The following is a 16938-nucleotide window of genomic DNA, read 5'->3' on the forward strand; positions in this document are numbered from 1 at the left end:
CATGAGGAAATCTACAGTTGTAATTTTTAACCAGCTCAATATTAAAAATAATAAAATCAATAAAGATAATTTTGAAAAAATTCATAACAAAAAAAAAATCATGTGGGGGAACACTGTAGCAATCCACAATGTTTTAAAGAAAAAAACTACAAAGTTAAATTCTCAACCAGCTCAATATGAAAAAAAATAAAATCGACAAAGACAATTCTGGAAAAAAAAACAAAAACATCATAAAAAAAATAAGTGGGGAAACAGTGTAGCAATCTACAGTGTTTTAAAGAAAAAAAACTACAAAGTTAAATTCTCAACCAACTCCATATTAAAAAAATAAAATCAACAAAAAAAATTCTAAAAAAAAAAACACAAAAAAAGGGAAAAAATGAAAAAAAAAGAAGAAAATTTTGGAAAAAAAGCAAAACAAATGAAAAAAATAAAAAAAAAAACATGTGGGGAAAGTTAAAGCTAAATTCTCAACCAGCTCAATATTAAAAAAAATCAACAAAGATAATTTTGAAAAAAAAATACGGGAAAAAACTGTAGCGAAACAAAAACCATATGAGAAATATTGTAACAATCCACAGTGTTTTAAAGAAAAAAACTACGAAATAAAATTCTCAACCAGCTCAATATGAAAAAAATAAAACCAACAAAGACCATTTTAGAAAAAAAAAAAGAAAAAAAAACCTTGTAGGGAAACATTGTAATAATCCATAATGTTTTAAAGAAAAAAATACAGAACTAAATTTTCAACCAGTTCAATATTAAAAAAAAATAAACAAAGATAATTTTGAGAAAAAAAACAAAAACAAAAAAGAATAAAAAAATTAAAAAAAAAAGAAGAGGAAGAAAACAATTTTGGGAAAAAATATAAAAAAATAACACGTAAAACCCAAAAAAAGGGAAAAAAAACAAAAAAAAATGAAAAAACAAAAAAAATGAAAAGAAAAAAAAAACATAACATGGTAGGAAAGTTACAATACTTTCCCACGCATTTGAGAATATTTGTTAATAAGTGGCACTTGGTTTTGAGAATTTTAGACACTATGGATATTATAGATGGCAATGGAGATTCATGGAAGCTGAGCATCACTCTTCATCTCTACCTCCTATTTTGAAGCGAGGCAATTTTACTTTTTCATACCCGACCGACCTTTAGAGATCCATATTAATTTTTTTTATCATGATCAATTTCCATTACGTAAAAGTATATAGATAATAAAAAAGTATTTTATATCTATCAAACAAATTTAATCAAGATAATTTCTGAAAAACACTACACAAGTCATACACATGAACTAAAACAATAATTATTTTGAAAATAAAATGGTTAAATTCAAAACATCTATCAATTTCTACTTAAAAGTTTGTGTTTTATCAATAAGATATTTTGTCTCCTTTCATCATTAAAACTAATAGAAAATGCCTTTCGTGCTTGGTATATTTATGATAATGAATAATTATTTTAATAGTGACATTGATATTTATTCTTTTGAGAATATATGTAGAAAGTTTTATCTGAGAAAAAAATCATTAAAAATTATGAAAAATATAATAAATGTGAAATTAAATAAACAAAGAAAAGCATAAAACAAAAATAAATGAGAAAATAATAATTTGAAGAGCAGAAGAATGAAATATGCTATCAATTAGGCGTGAGAGAATTATTATATAACCTAATTTAAAGGAATTGCTCTCTCATAACCTGTTTTCAATCTTTAGACAAGTTTATTTCCTTAGAATGTTTTTTTTTTATTTATTTATCTCAAAAACTCTAACGCACAAGGATAAAAAAAAATTATTATTATTGATACATTATTAGTATATTTGAATGATAATAATAAGAAATAAAGAAGATAAACTCTTTAATTGATAATAAAATATTTAATAAATGTGATTACAAAAAAGAAATACAATTATTGCCATCACGTTACTTAGTGACACGTTTCAATTATATCTTTGCAACTCTATTATTCCGGTTTCTTTGTTTATTTTAGCATCCAAGTTGGGATGGTAAAATCATAGTTTTAAAATCCAGACTGACATGACAGGTTGATCTGGGACTGAAATTGGATCAAGTTAAAGAAAAAACAGGAGAAGAAAAAACCCGATATGACCCGGCGATCTGGTTGACCCAGTCAAAAACCTGGTTGCAATCCGTTGATTTTTGTTTTTTTTAATTAAAATGACGTTGTTTTGATTTTTTTTTAAAAATGACCCGGACGACCCGGTCAAAACCCAGAACCCGGACCTTGAACCGGACCGGGTCTAAAACCTATGGGTAAAATTACAAAAAGAGACATGTTTCATGCCGGCAAACTTCCCGCCTCAATATTAAAATCATTAAAGGATGTGAGGTGGAAACAGTATTTATATACATCAATAGTGAATCATCTTGAATTTTCTTTTCATTTGTTCTTTTCATTTTTTTCATTTGCTCCATTCCCTTAATTGAGTCTTTTTACTTTTTATTAAACAATTGCATTTCGATTTTATAAAATTGATTCTAAGTGAACTATAAAATAATGTTTAGATGATGAATAATAAACCACTTCAAACTTTTTTTTTTCATTTACATGTTTTTTTTTTTATTGAGTTCCTTTTATTTATTTATATCATTTTTTTAATTGAGTTATTTTGCCTTTTCATTTAACAATTTTAATTTGATTTTGCAAAATTGATACTATGTAGACCATGAAATGATGTTTAGAATCATGGACATGCGAGACAATGTAAAATAAAAAACTATTAAAAAAAGATAAAAATGCAACATAAAAGAAAGATACAGTCTATTATGGGTTGTAATTATTACACACAATGTTTTCTTTAATTTTTTTTTGTTACTTGACTTTTTTTTATTTCCAATTTAATCATTTTATGTTAGGTTGACTTGAGATTAGATTTGATATTTTGTTTTGGTTGGTTTTATATGGAGCTCTCATGATGTTAATGCTTGACTTGGCAAAATAAAACTTAATTTTATTGATTAAACCAATTAAAATTTTAGAGATCTAGTTTCAAACTCAAACAAATATTCAATATCTTTTTCTAAAAAATAACATTCTTATCTCAACTTCTCGACTCAATCTTTGATTGAAATTATCAGATTTGTTATTATTTATTGGCACATATAATTCTCATTTTATTTTATTGAACACACATATAAATGTTTCAATTTGTAGTTACAATTTTTCTTGATGTTAAAAAAACCATTATACATTGAGAATACTTCATCCCACAGCATAACATAGGGAATCAAGCTAGTTTTTTTCTCAATGATGCAAGGGACGTTGATTATGTGAAGCATATTAAAAAGAAACTAAAAGAGATAGTGTTTTTACCGTGTATTACCTCACAAAATACTATTCATCACAATAGTTTTTTCTTTTGCTTTTTTTTAATTCTTCCTTAAAATTTATTTTATTTGAGATTGGATTTCATAATTTATTGTGGCTCTTTTTATGTGGTTATCCTAGTCTCTTTACTCGTGTTGTGGGTTTGGAAAAAAAGCTAAAAGAGATGGTCTTTTTACTATGCACTACCTCTAAAAACACTATTTATTTAATAATATTTTTTTATTTTTTTAAAATATATTTTTTATTTCATCATTCAACCTCAAGAAAATACTATTCATTGCAATAATATTTTCTTCTTCTTTTTAAATAATTTTTTTATTTTATCCTTCAACATTTAGTTTATAGAAGATTATGTTTCATGATTTGTTATTGTTTGCTTTCTATTTGATTATCTCAGTCTCTTAACCCGTGTTGCAAGCTTGGTGGGTTAACCCGGTTGACTTAGGTTTTTTTTTTCCCTTTTCTTAATTGATATTTTTTTTCAAGTTCATCATTCAATATTAGGTTGATTAAGAATTAGACTTCATAATTTGTTTCGATTTGATTTTTATAATGTTATCATGTTCTCATGACCTGAGTTATGAATTTTGTCAGTTAACCTAAGTTGACTCCAGTCATTTTATTGTATCTTTTTTTTAGATTGAATTTTTTTCAATTTCATCCTTCACACAATAGATTAAAAGCATGAATTTTTTTTGTTTGGAAAAATAGAAAAATTTATTAGGGACTATACAAGAATCAAACAAATGTCAATCAAAAAAGGGGAAAACAAAAGCACCATAAACAGTAATAACGAAATATCAACAGACATTTATCTGTCATGAAATGAGAAGAAGAAAAGAAAACATTGCAGGTCTGAACATTGCAGGTCTGATACAAGACTTATTTATAGCTTATAAAGGTGCCCAATAATCCTAGAAACTGAAGGAGAAGTTGCCACCGTTTTGGTTTCCATGTTAGAATAGGATTATAATCTCAGTCTTGTATTTATTTTTATTTTATTTTATAGAAAAAAGATGTTGTCTTTAATGCTCCTCTTTGCCGCCTCTTGGTATCCTGCTAATATTAGGAAATACAATTAAGTTGCTGAATTATTCTCCTTGTATAACAAGGAAATTGTGTCGGCCACGTGTTTCTTAAGTCAGCTTGGATTCCTTTATTTTCTTTGTTGTGTTTTCTCCTCACCTGACAAGGAAATAAAATAAAATAATAAATCCTAATATTTAAAGGAATAATCAATATTCCCACATATAATAAGAAATCCAATATTAGTTAGAACTCCACAAAACACAAGGAAACATCACATAACAAGGCTGGCCGAAACTGACACAAAATTGATAGCTTTATTGTCGAAACTTCATGGCTCAAATAAGGATGGTTGGGCCCCTCTTACACATGGATTAAATGTAATAAGGTCTCCTTTTTATGCTCTAAAGGATCTTCAAGTTCAGCCCTAGCCGAAATTTGCACAACCAGTTCATTCAATGCTTCTTTTAAGGCCTTCGCTTTGGACCTTGTGATGGGTCCACTTGGAACGTGTAATGGGTCCTTAGTGTTCATGGGCTTATCCACATCAATCCTGCTGCATTGCTTCGATGTAATTGAGATGCATTACCCTGATCAAGTAATACATCATTTTGTTCTATCTTAGCACATCCCGGATTATGTTGATACTGGTGACGAACTGCATAGTATCAGACATGAAGGTAAGCGGGAAGAGAATTGGTTGGTGATTCATGCAACTTTCCTAGATATTTAGGATGCTAGGATAAAACAGATATTTGAGGAGTGGCCTCCAAAGATTGATTTAGATACCTACATGAAATGATATTTTTTTTCCATTATATGTCAGATTAATACACCTACATGGTTGTGTTTCCCGAGACGTCCATAATATGATGCATTATAAGTCTCAATTTCCAATAAATAATTGATTAGTATGGAATATATATTAAATATTATTAATGTTATTATAGATGATGAATGTTAATTATTTTTTAATGTATGTATATAGATTCTTCACTTATTATAGGAGGCTCGAAAAGCAACAATTACTATCCGTGAAGATATTGATGAAATGGGACATGCCGTTGCCAACATTACGCTAAATTTGTATTGTGATGGACTTCAGGAGGTTGGGGAGGCTCAACATCTCGAAGTGGTATTAACAAAAGATGAAATTATTTATCATGAAAAGGGACATGTAGTTAGGGATGTAGGTTCATCCACGAGCATCCCGGACTTGTGTATGAGCTGAGATGATTTTGGTGTTGACCCCTACATGGGCATTATAGGTTCGTCCTCGAGTTGTAGAGTGGTGGTGTAGGCCCATCCACAAGCACTCCAGGCTCATCCATAAGTTAAGATGATTTTTAGATGTAGTTAAATTATATGATTTAATTTTATAAGAATTATGAATTTATTTTAAATTTAATAAAATTTTATGTGAATCGTTTAATTATGAATTGTTAATTGTTAATTTGGATGAATGTGTGTTGATCTTTTAATTGGTGTGTTGATCTTTTAATTGTGTTAGAGAGATTAATAGTAAATCATATTTCTTAATTGTGGTGTTGGGATGTAGTTGGGTTGTGAAAATTGTAATGCTGGCTTAGTTTTTTTATTATTATTATTTTATAAAGAGTTAAGAGAGGCTAGAAAAACTATCCTGGATTTTTTTTTTTTTTTTTGGATGAGTCACAATTCTCAATTGGAACTCATGAGCTGTAAACATGGAAAGCAACTCATGAGTCACAAATAAAAATTATAAGTTATTAAATAATATTAATTTTTAAAATATTTATAAAGTATGTTAATTTCTCTAAATTTTTTTAACTGTGATAAGATTAAAAACAAATCCTAATAAATTACTACAATTATAATCACTTGATGTGACTTAAGAGGACTAGAATCAGAGGATATATATTAGTAGTATGATGCATTTTTAATCATGTTTGAATTGTCATATTAATTGTTTTTTATAGTATTTTTATTTAAAAATATATAAAAATAAAATTTTTAGTTTTTAAAATTTATTTTTAATAACAGTATATCAAAACCGTATAAAATTATTAAAAAATTAATTTAAAAAAAATCAAAAAAATTGAAATGTTTTTTTTAACACGAAAACAAATACTCGTGATTAATTTACTATTCCTGCCTGAATAAAAGCACAGTACTAGGTTCACGTCACCTTCCATGATTCAAGTCTAGTAGCTGGACATCTGTGAAAAATAAGGCAATCATGTAGTATAGTCAAACTACTTTTGTTGATAAAATTACCAAATTGCCGCCAACAAAGACTGCTTGCATGTTTTCTAATGGATCTAAAGTCGACTACTGGGAAATTGTTTTTGTATCGTTAGGTTTCTCTCTGTCTGTCTGAGGCTGAGCTGTAAATCTCTAACGCACCCACACGAATTTTGGCAGCCTTCTCTTTTTCATCATCATCCCCTCCAATCATTTCTCTGCTAGCAGAAAGCTTATTGATATTTGAAGAAGGAGAAGAAGATCCATCAGAAAGACAGGAGACAGGGAGATAGCGCTTGCTAGCTAGATAGATATCATCAATCATTATCTACTATTATCCATCAGCGTACTTAACAGAGTAAAGAATTTACCTATGGCACCATTTGCAGGGACAACCCAGAAGTGTAAGTCATGTGAGAAGACTGTATACTTTGTGGATCAACTCACTGCTGATGACAAAGTCTATCACAAGGCTTGTTTTAGATGCCACCACTGCAAGGGTACCCTAAAGGTAAGTTACATAGTCCCTTATTTCATAAGCACATGAAGGAGTCTGCAGAAACTCCAAGAGCTGAGCTTTATCATTGATATATCCTCTTTTACTTGATCATACATATTTATAGCCACCCTCTGGTTCAATATTATCACTTTTGTAGTAGATGGTTATAGATATTTTGATTGGGAGGAGAGTTGTTTTAGGTGGATGATTGTGTGCTTGCTTGGTGTGTCCAGATTAGATGCTAACTTGTCAACTAAAAGGTGGTTTTTTTCTCATTTTTATTTCTTAAGCTGATTTGTTTTTCCAACACAATTATCCAGCATATATTTCTCAGACAATATAAAATGTTTTTTTGTTTTTTGCTCTGGAGTCCAGATTGAAATTATGATTTTGCACTTGTATTCATCCGCTTCTTTTTTAGACCATTTCAACTGGATGGTCTACAGATGGGGTTGTTTAGATCCTTTGATGTTAGATGTTGTTTGTCCTAGTTGGTTGATGATAGGTCACTTTCTTTCGGCCATGAAATTTGCTTGTGGATCCTCGATTTTTGAGTGGTGATCAGGGAGTTCTGCGCCGCCCCACAGGCTGCCAAGGAGAAGGAGAGGTGGGGCTGAGAGAGAGATCTCATTTTCAAATCGTTGCCAAACAAACAATGACTTGTGTGTGGTTAAAAAGCAATTCTCGGTTGCTTTTGTTTTTGTCGGCCTATTGGGTAGTTGGGAACAGAACAATGGAATTTTATTCATTTCCAAACCGTAAAGCTGATTGAACAGTCTTCCTGCAGATATCAAATGCAAACTGACTGTTTCGTTAGTCCTTGGGGCGTGTGAATCATATTTTATCCCTATTGAACTTTGTTTCCTGGTTTAACTGAATGATATTAAGCTGATATGCGACCTGCAGCATGAACGTACAGATAAGATAACTTATAGTGAGTTTTTTTTCGTTTTCTTCTCTGCCATAAACTGACCGCTAGGTACCACTAGAAATGTGTTTTAACTGAACCAGCGTGCAATTGGCAAATTTCATGGCAATTGCATTGAATGTGAACACATTGGAAAGGAAACTTACTGTCAAAGGATTTCACTCATCTGTCAAGATATATTGAAACTTCTCTTCTATTGGAAGCGTATATGGATCGGTTATTGAGTTGCCTATTCGTTCTCTAATCTCATGACACTTAGAGTTTCATCTCTGCTCATGCTTCTCAGGGTGAACCCTGGAGCTTGTTCCAGCAATTAAAAGACATAGCAAACCCGTATAGGAAGTAATTGAGCTAGTGATCACAGAAAGGTGGTCAGATATTGAAGAACTAACGAATATCAGAATAGGAATACTGACATCTACACTTAGGATTTTCTGTTCAAACTAATCCATGGTAGCCATGTTCAGAAACCTACTATGAAAAACCAGAGATGCAAAATACTTTTGTGCATACTATAAAGATTTCAAGAAGCTCGGGGTTCAGGTTCCGAAGAAAACTTCTGTCCTTTTTCCTTGTATCACAAAAACATGAACTGTTGTGTTTTCTACGATGTTTTCCTTTTTAATTAATCTAAACGCTTTCCTTTTCACCTTTGCAGTTGAGCAACTACTCATCCTTTGAAGGCGTTTTATATTGCAAGCCTCACTTCGATCAACTTTTAAAGATGACAGGCAGCTTGGATAAAAGCTTCAAAGGTGAATACCGGTTATTAATTTTCTTTAAGCGCATTGCCCTGCTGTGATATCTGCTTGTTCAAGTTTATTCACGCGCTATTATATTCTTCTCCCTTCCCCAGGGACTTCAAAAACTGTTAGAGTTGACCGGTCTGCCGATCAGGTACCCCCAGTGCAAAGCTTAACAGCTGTATTAACACTTCATTGCAAGTTGCAGCTATTTCATATTTGATTTGTTATTGTTTGAAATGACTATTAAGATGCTTCTTTTTGTGAATGGAATTGCACAGGTCCAGAGCAACAGCAAAGTTTCAAGTATGTTTGCCGGAACTCAGGAGAAATGTGTTGCTTGCAAGAAAACTGTTTACCCAATCGAAAGGGTAAATGGTTTGCTTTCATAATAGTAATAATGCATGATTTGACAGAATAAATCATTTTTTTTTTAAATTAAGCAAATAAATCTGTTCAAATGGTTGCAGCAGGTGGTTTTGCTTGTTTTATGAGCATGTTCAAAACTAATGACAGCAGCTAGAAAGCAAATGCACCAAGGATGTCTAAGAACTTCAGAGTTTTTTCTGTTTTATATCAAAATGTTTTGACAAATCGACATCTTTGCATCACATAGTTCTCCATTTTTATACTCCATCAGTACTCTTTAGAACTTAAAGCTCCAATTCAAGAAATTCAAGTCCATGTAATCTTCACCCCATGCATGTTTGTCTGTTTTCTAATACTCTCATAGATGAACTTATGATGTCATGGATAAAGAAAAATATCTTATAGTTTCTTGTCTCCAACTTACATCTTTCAGGTGGCAGTTGATGGAACATCGTATCATAAGGCTTGTTTCAGATGCGCTCATGGAGGCTGTGTCATCAGCCCATCAAACTTCGTAGCCCATGAGCATCGTCTGTATTGCAGGCACCATCATAATCAGCTCTTCAAGCAGAAGGGAAACTTCAGCCAACTTGACAAGCACGAACATGTTACACCAGTGAAGGAGACTGCAGCTGCTGAATGACACTGCATAATTTTCTATAAATCTATGAGTGTGTGACAACTGAAAAAGTCTTATTTCCAAGAAAAGCTATTATAAAGTGAGTGAAAGAGCTATTATGAACTTGTAGCGTGATATGAAAGAAGGCAGTGTTTAGTTGCGGAGTTCCAGCTTGTCGCCGTACCGTTTTGAGTGAGATTTTTGAAGTGTTTAATAAGTTGAGATGTATTATAGTTCTTTTATTTACAAGCTACTTATATTCATGTTGAAGCTTATTTCTATTTCTATGAATGTAGTGTCTTGCCGCTATATATATATATATATATATATATATCTTGCATTTATATTTTGATTAATATCTTTTTTTGTGATTTTTTTTACTTGTTTAGCTTTTTTGAAATACCAATTATTTTTAATTATATTGAATGTGTTTAATTTTTTATGAGATTAATATGATTTATTTATATTTATTTATATTTTATATGAATTAAATTTATTTTTAAAAATAAAAACATTTATTTTTTTATAATATTTTTAATATGAGCAGCCTTGCGTAGAAGTTTTTTCTTTTATTTTATTCAATAAATTTTATGTGTGTATTGATTTTTTTTGCAAATTGATTTTCATAAATAAATTCATTAAACACAACCGGGTAAATAACATGTATTAAATATCTTGACCAAAATTTTTTTTTGTTATTGTTATTAATTTTTTTATTAATATAAATAATTATTAGTTTATTTGATTAGATACTTGTATAAATTTTTTTAATAAAATTTTAGACTTTTTTTAGAAAATAATCTACATAACCATTATTTTTTTTTATAAAAAAAACATTTACTACCCGTGAAATAGATAGTATAAAGACACACGTGCCGTGGCAACACATGGGCAATGAATTATAGTGTACGACTAAATTTGCATGACAAGATGAGAGCCTCCATTGCTCTATGGAAGCCAAGGCAACATGCAAAACTTAGGAGTTGGGCTAATAGCCCATAAGCCCACAACAATCAAAACACCTGAAGCTCTGGACTTGGGCTACAAGTCACAAGCCCACGCTTCCAGGCTCCCATTTTTTGTGTCAAAACGAGGATAGAAGCAGCCCTTTTGCAACCGCTGTGATACTGCTTGTAAAGCTCACTGCGGTGTTGAGAATTTACAGAGGAATAAATGAATAAACGGCACTAAATGGATAAACAATGGAGTCAAAGCTACATGTTTCTTTCAGATTTGGATGCTTCTTTATCAGTGATTAGGAGGGTTGTTGGGCTCAGGAAGCTAATGGACGGAAACGAATGGCGTTTACTACAAGATATGGTTGAGAAATAAGAGTTGGAGATTGTCTCTTTCTTTGCTTTTAAAGGGAGGAATCTATTATCAATCCTCTCATACTTTCATGAAAGCAATGTGAGTGTGGCGTCTCTTCACACCAATCTCCATCTCTTGGAATGCTGTGAAACCTGTAATGTTCTCGGAGAAGAAAACAAATTTGCTGATGATTAACGGTTTGATCAAATTGCAAGGATTAGGTGCATATTTCAAGTTCATTCCATCACTTCCGAGTGCAAATTTACCCACTGCATGTATTCAATTATTCAGGGAATCCGTTTAGGTAAAAGATCTGAAACATCCTCATTTCAATTTTTTTGTAGATTTCTTTATGTTGGTTTTTACCACAATTTATTAATTTTTGTCGTTTCAATTTTATGAATTATAGATTCTTGAGAACAAGTTTTCTTTAGAAATAAAAAATATAACTTTACAAAACCTTAGTTGTAATTCTTTTTCACTGTAAAATGCGTGAAAGCCCTCCATGCTCATTGAAACGAAATGAAAAGGAGTTATTCCAATGAATTAATTGAGAGGCCAAGTAGTGAAAAGATATCATGACATAGCAACTTCAGCCAGGCATAGGGAATGGCCTACATTCCACATACACTGCTCCACAACTCATTAATTCGATTGTATATTTCAATGATTGTTCAAACTAGAGACAAAATCTATATATATATAGAGAGAGAGGGGGAGGGAGATTGCTATAAATTTGGTAAATAGTGGCAAACAGTCTATGATGGCCCACGCGTTAGGCACTTGCATGAATTTGGACCACCTATAATGCCCTGCCTTTCCATGCTTAGGAGTGAGTGAATGTTCTAAGGGTGAGTTGGTTGCAGTTGTGCTCCATGATTTCAGCTTATTAAAGGAAAGAAAAAGGCCATCTTTTGCTTTGCTAGCACTGGTCTGTCTTGCTTCTTGACCATGAAAAGGAGATTGGGAAGAATGATGCAGAGAGAATCATTCCACTTCTTTTGATGCACTTGCAACTTACCGAATGATGTTTTTTTTCAAAGTCAAATATACGGGCCTAATGATCACCGATAGTTTAATGACGCTTAGGCATGTCTCAGCACAGAATATTTATCTCTGCTCTGCTCTGCTCTTTTTCTGGGAAAATCACACTGTTTCCTGCATATAATCACGTATCTGTGATAGTTTACCAAGAACTTTCTGCGTTGTTTTCTCCAAGTAAAAAAGATGGTGAAACTAGCCATGCCTCTTACAAACGGTAGTGAAACCAGAGGTTTTTAGCAACATATCAACAAGTCCTCCAAACAAATTGATGCCATCTCTACTTCCTATCGATATTATTTTGTACAAGAACATTTTCTTTTTATTTTTGCACCAGTTTTTACACGTCAAGAACAGCAGCAACGCATCTACATTTGCTTTTCTGGACCATGCTGGAGGACAAGCTTAGATGCCATACTAACCTGAAAGACCAAGTAAGCTATGGAATCATTATTCTACACATGTATCCATCCCACCTTTTCAAATTTGTCTTTCTTGCGTGCCTTCAGAATCTTGAAGACTGATGTGCACTTGTCAATGCCTTGTCCTGTAAGATGAGCTAGTTTTTGTTTGGACCACGATGAAATTTCCATAACCAATAAAGTGAAGATTTATTTCTAAGCAATTAAGATAGTAGGTGAAGCCGCTGAGGGACATTGTCATCTCATATCTCTGAAATAATGTCCATGCTAATCAGTTGGTTATTGCTGTCGGTCCATCATCAACCTTAAAAAAATGAGTTTGGACTATGGATGATTAAAATTTCTGAAGTCCATTTACAGATTCTATAAGAGTCCATTTGTCATTGGCTTTAATGCAGCATCTGGGGCATTAAACATTGTCTTTTTTAAGCTTCTTTCCCTGCTGTTTTTTACTCGTTAATAGCTGGCGGCCAGATGCTGGAATTATTTCATATTTGATTACAAAAATACTTGGGTCCTGAATCCTGTTTCAACTTCACATCTGGCTTACTCTGTTATTTCAATTCCTTAATTTGTCCTCCTTTTTCCCATAATTAATTACTTGGATTATTAATTGCACTTGTGTATTAACCCCCCTTCAAATCCATGAGTGGTTAATATTAATGAAAATTAGTGTTAATGGCGTAATAAATATGCCTGAATCTTGCAGGATGACTTTAAATCCTTGATGGTTAAGGACCATGCTCAACTCAAGTTGACTGAAATTTTAAACACAAACATGGTTTCCACATGTTTTAACCTTCAAATATAAAAAAAATTCGCATGTACGGTGTCCCTGCGTTGGCTTAAAAGGATCCCTCGGAGGGAGGGAGGGAGAGCATATGCCCACCATTAGAATCTGAATTCCGAACCATGAAATCTTATGATTTCTTTAGTCTTCTTTGATTCTCTACTTTAACATAATCTCCTGTCTTTTGGTGTTGTATATTTGAGTGGTTGATTGATTGATTAGCAGGAGCACTACATAGCAATAATCCCACCAAAATTATTGTACTAAAAAAACTTGAGACAAAGTTTGATTTCATTTCAAAAGAGCAGTTCTTTAAATTACAACCATGATTAAGATACCACCTTTTGCTATACAAAGTATGCCCGCATTAGCCAAATCTGTACTTGAAGGAAGATATACTTTAATCTGTCCCTGTAGCTACCTGCCTCCATGGATTATCTGTCTTAGATGTTGCAGGTTGAAGCAAGCCTGGATTTTGCTGGCAAGCCCATGTGTTTGATCCTCATGTATCTTGTGTAGCATGGAAGGAACATTTGATTAGCTGCCACTGCCAGCCTCTGAAATGCTTCGTAGTGAGGGTTGCCATGCTCTTGATCTGGCTATGGCAGCAGAGTTGGTTGATGTTGTTGTCTTCGGTCTGCTTCTTTCATTTTTGGTCACCTGAAATGTTTTGGAAAGTAATTAATTAAGACATGTGGCTTTACAATACTAAGCAGAACTAGAAGGTAGCGAGGACTTGTGTGAAGTATTCTCAACAAATTAAAATTGGTTCAGCTTTCAATTATTCATGTTAATCTGAAGAAATATGTAATGAGAGTCACCTGATTTTCCTTCTGTTGTTCAGATCGTCTAGCTTTTGTATCCAGTCCTGATCCCTGCTTTTCTTTCACCCTCTCAGGTTTCTCTTCGGATCCCGGCTCATTTTTCTTCAGCTTAGCTTGTTTTTTTGCACATAAAACTTTCATAACCTCTGAAAAAACAAGACCCCAGTAAGAAAATAAGACTAAATTCAAAAACTATGGAAGGAAATTAACTAGTATAGACTAGTAAATATGACAAACCTTGACTGGTAATGAGTCTATAAACATGGCCAAGAACAAGAGTATCAGTAGGTCTAAGAAGCTTAATTCGTGTGACCCTCAAAGGAGTATTGTTAGCGGTGGTGTTGGCGGGGCATTCTCCATTGTTATTGGTTGGATACAAGTTGGTGGAGAGGAGAAGAGCAACATAGTGACCAGGGTTCATCTTCATAACCTCACTAGCACTCACAGGCCAATAAAAGTTCTCTGCTTTTCCACTTGGGTATTGAATCACTAGTGTTGCTGCATCTATGGCTTGACAATTCCCCATCTCTCTCTCTCTCTCTCTAAAAGCGCGAGTCCTGAAGAAGAAAAGGAGGGGATAAATTGATGAGGCAACGAGGAGTGCTGTGGTTTCAAGAGGTTGCTTTTATAACACCCACCCACCAATTTTGAAGTTGTGTTTTATCTACTCGGCCTTGGCTTTTTCCTATTCTATGATCCAAAATGGTTCGGGGGATTGCACCTAATCGCTGCTAATGAATTGCACAGTCAATAGTTTTAAGTTTTTAGTAGTCGGAGCTAAACTACAAACCTCCCCTAGCAATTTGAAGGTTCTGTCAATTAACCCCTAAACTAAAAATTATTTTCTAACTAACCCCTTGAGGTTTCGGTTTTGCTTTCGATGTTTTATAAAAAAAAAATATTAAATTGATATATTTTTTGATTTTTTTTATAGTTTTCATATGCTGATGTCAAAAATAAAAAATATAAAAAAATTATTTTAATATAATTTTAAACAAAAAACACTTTTAAAAACATCCTATATCACAATATCAAACACAAAATACAAAAATATTTAAGGGGATATTGCAAAAGTTATATAAAAGGTTCTCCTAAAACCCACAAAAAGTTTAGTTCATTACATAATATGGAGAAGAACATTGAAAGCATGCAGTAAAGTTTATGGAGATAAATAGAAAGAGATAATTCGAAAAACAAAATTGAAAGCTCTCGAAAATTATGAAAAGATAGTCAAGGGATAAGTTGACAAAGCCCCTAAATTTGAAGGGGTGTTTTGTAGTTAAACCAGACATGGTGAGATCATTCTCCCATGAAATGACGTATCGTGATGGGGTTTGTTTTTGTGTTTTAAAAATATTTAAAAAAAATTCTTTTGAAATATTTTTTTTTTTGTGTTTTCATATCATTTTGATGTGTTGATATCAAAAAATATTTTTAAAAAATATTATTTTAATTTATTTTCCAGTAAAAAATATTTTAAAAAACAATCGCTACCACACCATCGAGAAGACAAAGGAAAGTTGGCCCGGGGGTGATTTTCAATCCCTAAAGACAAATACATCACATACTTTGGTCCCCCTTCCAAACCACCACTACTGTTCAGTGACTCACAGATCATAGATTCCTGAAACAAAGAAAACAAAAGGGCAAAAACCAAATAAGTACTCGTAAGAAAAAGGTCACTCACTCACCACGATGGGGAGATCAACTGTTGTGGTGTGGTTGAGGGTGGAGTTATGGCTGGTTTGAAAAAGGAGAGGAAGCTTGCAGATCTGCCATGCCATGCCAGGAAGGTTAGTCTTGTCATCCTCTTCAACAAACCGCGTGTCACTGTGATATGTATGTGGGCACTGTCATACCAACCTCACTTGATTATCGAAGACGTTTCAGCCCAGAAATTCAAGATCGCCTCAGCTGCTGTTGTTTGACCGTTACAATGTATAAATGCTATTGTGTTTTGTCAACAAAAAGAAAAAAAAATCCAACCCTACACACCACACCTTTCATTGCCGTGTGAAATACACACAGCTTTCGGGAAACCTCAAAAACGAGTTATTTCCTAACCTTCCATGAGAAAAAAGATCAAATGGATTGGAAGAAAGGTTTATTTTGTTGTTCTTAGCTATTGTGTGGCAATTGTTCCTTTATGTATATTATCAATATTATTAATATTATACAAAACACTAAAATATACGGAGACAATACTATTCCCCTTGCCCAATAACATCTCTCACAATTTCTTGTGGATTTTTTCCAGTAACTTTCTTTTTTATTTCGCCCTTAATTATAGGACCAAATTGGAAGACAATTTAGGTTAATTTGTTAGGAAAATATAAGATTAAAAGACATGGAACTAAAGTGGAAAAAAAACATAGGAAATGAGTGGTCGTATCAAAGTTTAGGAGAATGTTCATTATGATCCACAATTTATGAATTATAAATATCAAGTCCCTTAATTCTTTTAAAATTAAGTTTATAAATTTTAATTCAAAACTTTATTTTTATTATTTATAATTCTATGGTTTGAGAGGAGAGAGAGAGAAAGAGAGAGTAATTGGATTTTGATGGTGGGGAGAAAAAATCATCATTTACACTGATTATGGCTTTTAAAATAGTTAATTTTTGTGTCAATGGTTTCCATTCAGTGATAATAGTTCCACTTAAATTTTTTTTTCACCTTAAAATTGATGGGGGGAAAAACATGTGAGCTAGGAAAAAAAAAATTGTTTCGAATTGATTTCAAGTTTTTGTGCAGGTTTTTTATGTTCTTTAAAGCCATCAATGAGTTTA

At 32.4% G+C, this 16938-nt stretch overlaps 2 protein-coding genes and 1 long non-coding RNA gene across 3 annotated transcripts; 2 read left to right on the forward strand and 1 right to left on the reverse strand.

Annotated features, from left to right (window-relative positions):
- Window positions 1-6598: 6598 nt before the first annotated feature.
- LOC7483477 (LIM domain-containing protein WLIM1) lies at window positions 6599-10069 on the forward strand. Its single transcript, XM_002317988.4, has 5 exons — window positions 6599-7113; window positions 8688-8784; window positions 8886-8926; window positions 9054-9143; window positions 9575-10069. The coding sequence occupies exons 1-5, from the start codon at window positions 6976-6978 to the stop codon at window positions 9782-9784; spliced, it is 576 nt and encodes a 191-aa protein (XP_002318024.1). The 5' UTR covers window positions 6599-6975; the 3' UTR covers window positions 9785-10069.
- A 550-nt stretch (window positions 10070-10619) lies between these two features.
- Window positions 10620-12741, forward strand: LOC127904124 (uncharacterized). Its single transcript, XR_008057012.1, has 2 exons — window positions 10620-11170; window positions 11293-12741. It is a non-coding gene; the product is annotated as an uncharacterized LOC127904124 (long non-coding RNA).
- Window positions 12742-13597: 856 nt separating this feature from the next.
- On the reverse strand, window positions 13598-14767 carry LOC7483478 (uncharacterized). The gene is made up of 3 exons (XM_006376776.3): window positions 14386-14767; window positions 14146-14294; window positions 13598-13984 (listed from the first exon to the last, which is right to left on the reverse strand). Exons 1-3 carry the CDS (start codon window positions 14672-14674, stop codon window positions 13862-13864), a joined length of 561 nt encoding a protein of 186 aa, XP_006376838.1. The 5' UTR covers window positions 14675-14767; the 3' UTR covers window positions 13598-13861.
- Window positions 14768-16938: the final 2171 nt, after the last annotated feature.

Source organism: Populus trichocarpa, chromosome 12, assembly GCF_000002775.5.
Source record: "Populus trichocarpa isolate Nisqually-1 chromosome 12, P.trichocarpa_v4.1, whole genome shotgun sequence".
NCBI lineage: Eukaryota > Viridiplantae > Streptophyta > Magnoliopsida > Malpighiales > Salicaceae > Populus > Populus trichocarpa.

What these genes read in the sequence shown, in the direction of transcription:
- LOC7483478 (XM_006376776.3), bottom strand. Translation starts at nt 14,674, where the DNA reads ATGGGGAATTGTCAAGCCATAGATGCAGCAACACTAGTGATTCAATAC. An exon ending in TAGACTCATTACCAGTCAAG is followed by an intron (nt 14,295 to 14,385) that starts GTTTGTCATATT and finishes TTGTTTTTTCAG; the next exon opens with AGGTTATGAAAGTTTTATGT. An exon ending in AACAACAGAAGGAAAATCAG is followed by an intron (nt 13,985 to 14,145) that starts GTGACTCTCATT and finishes AAAACATTTCAG; the next exon opens with GTGACCAAAAATGAAAGAAG.
- LOC7483477 (XM_002317988.4), top strand. Translation starts at nt 6,976, where the DNA reads ATGGCACCATTTGCAGGGACAACCCAGAAGTGTAAGTCATGTGAGAAG. An exon ending in ACTGCAAGGGTACCCTAAAG is followed by an intron (nt 7,114 to 8,687) that starts GTAAGTTACATA and finishes TCACCTTTGCAG; the next exon opens with TTGAGCAACTACTCATCCTT. An exon ending in CTGTTTACCCAATCGAAAGG is followed by an intron (nt 9,144 to 9,574) that starts GTAAATGGTTTG and finishes TACATCTTTCAG; the next exon opens with GTGGCAGTTGATGGAACATC.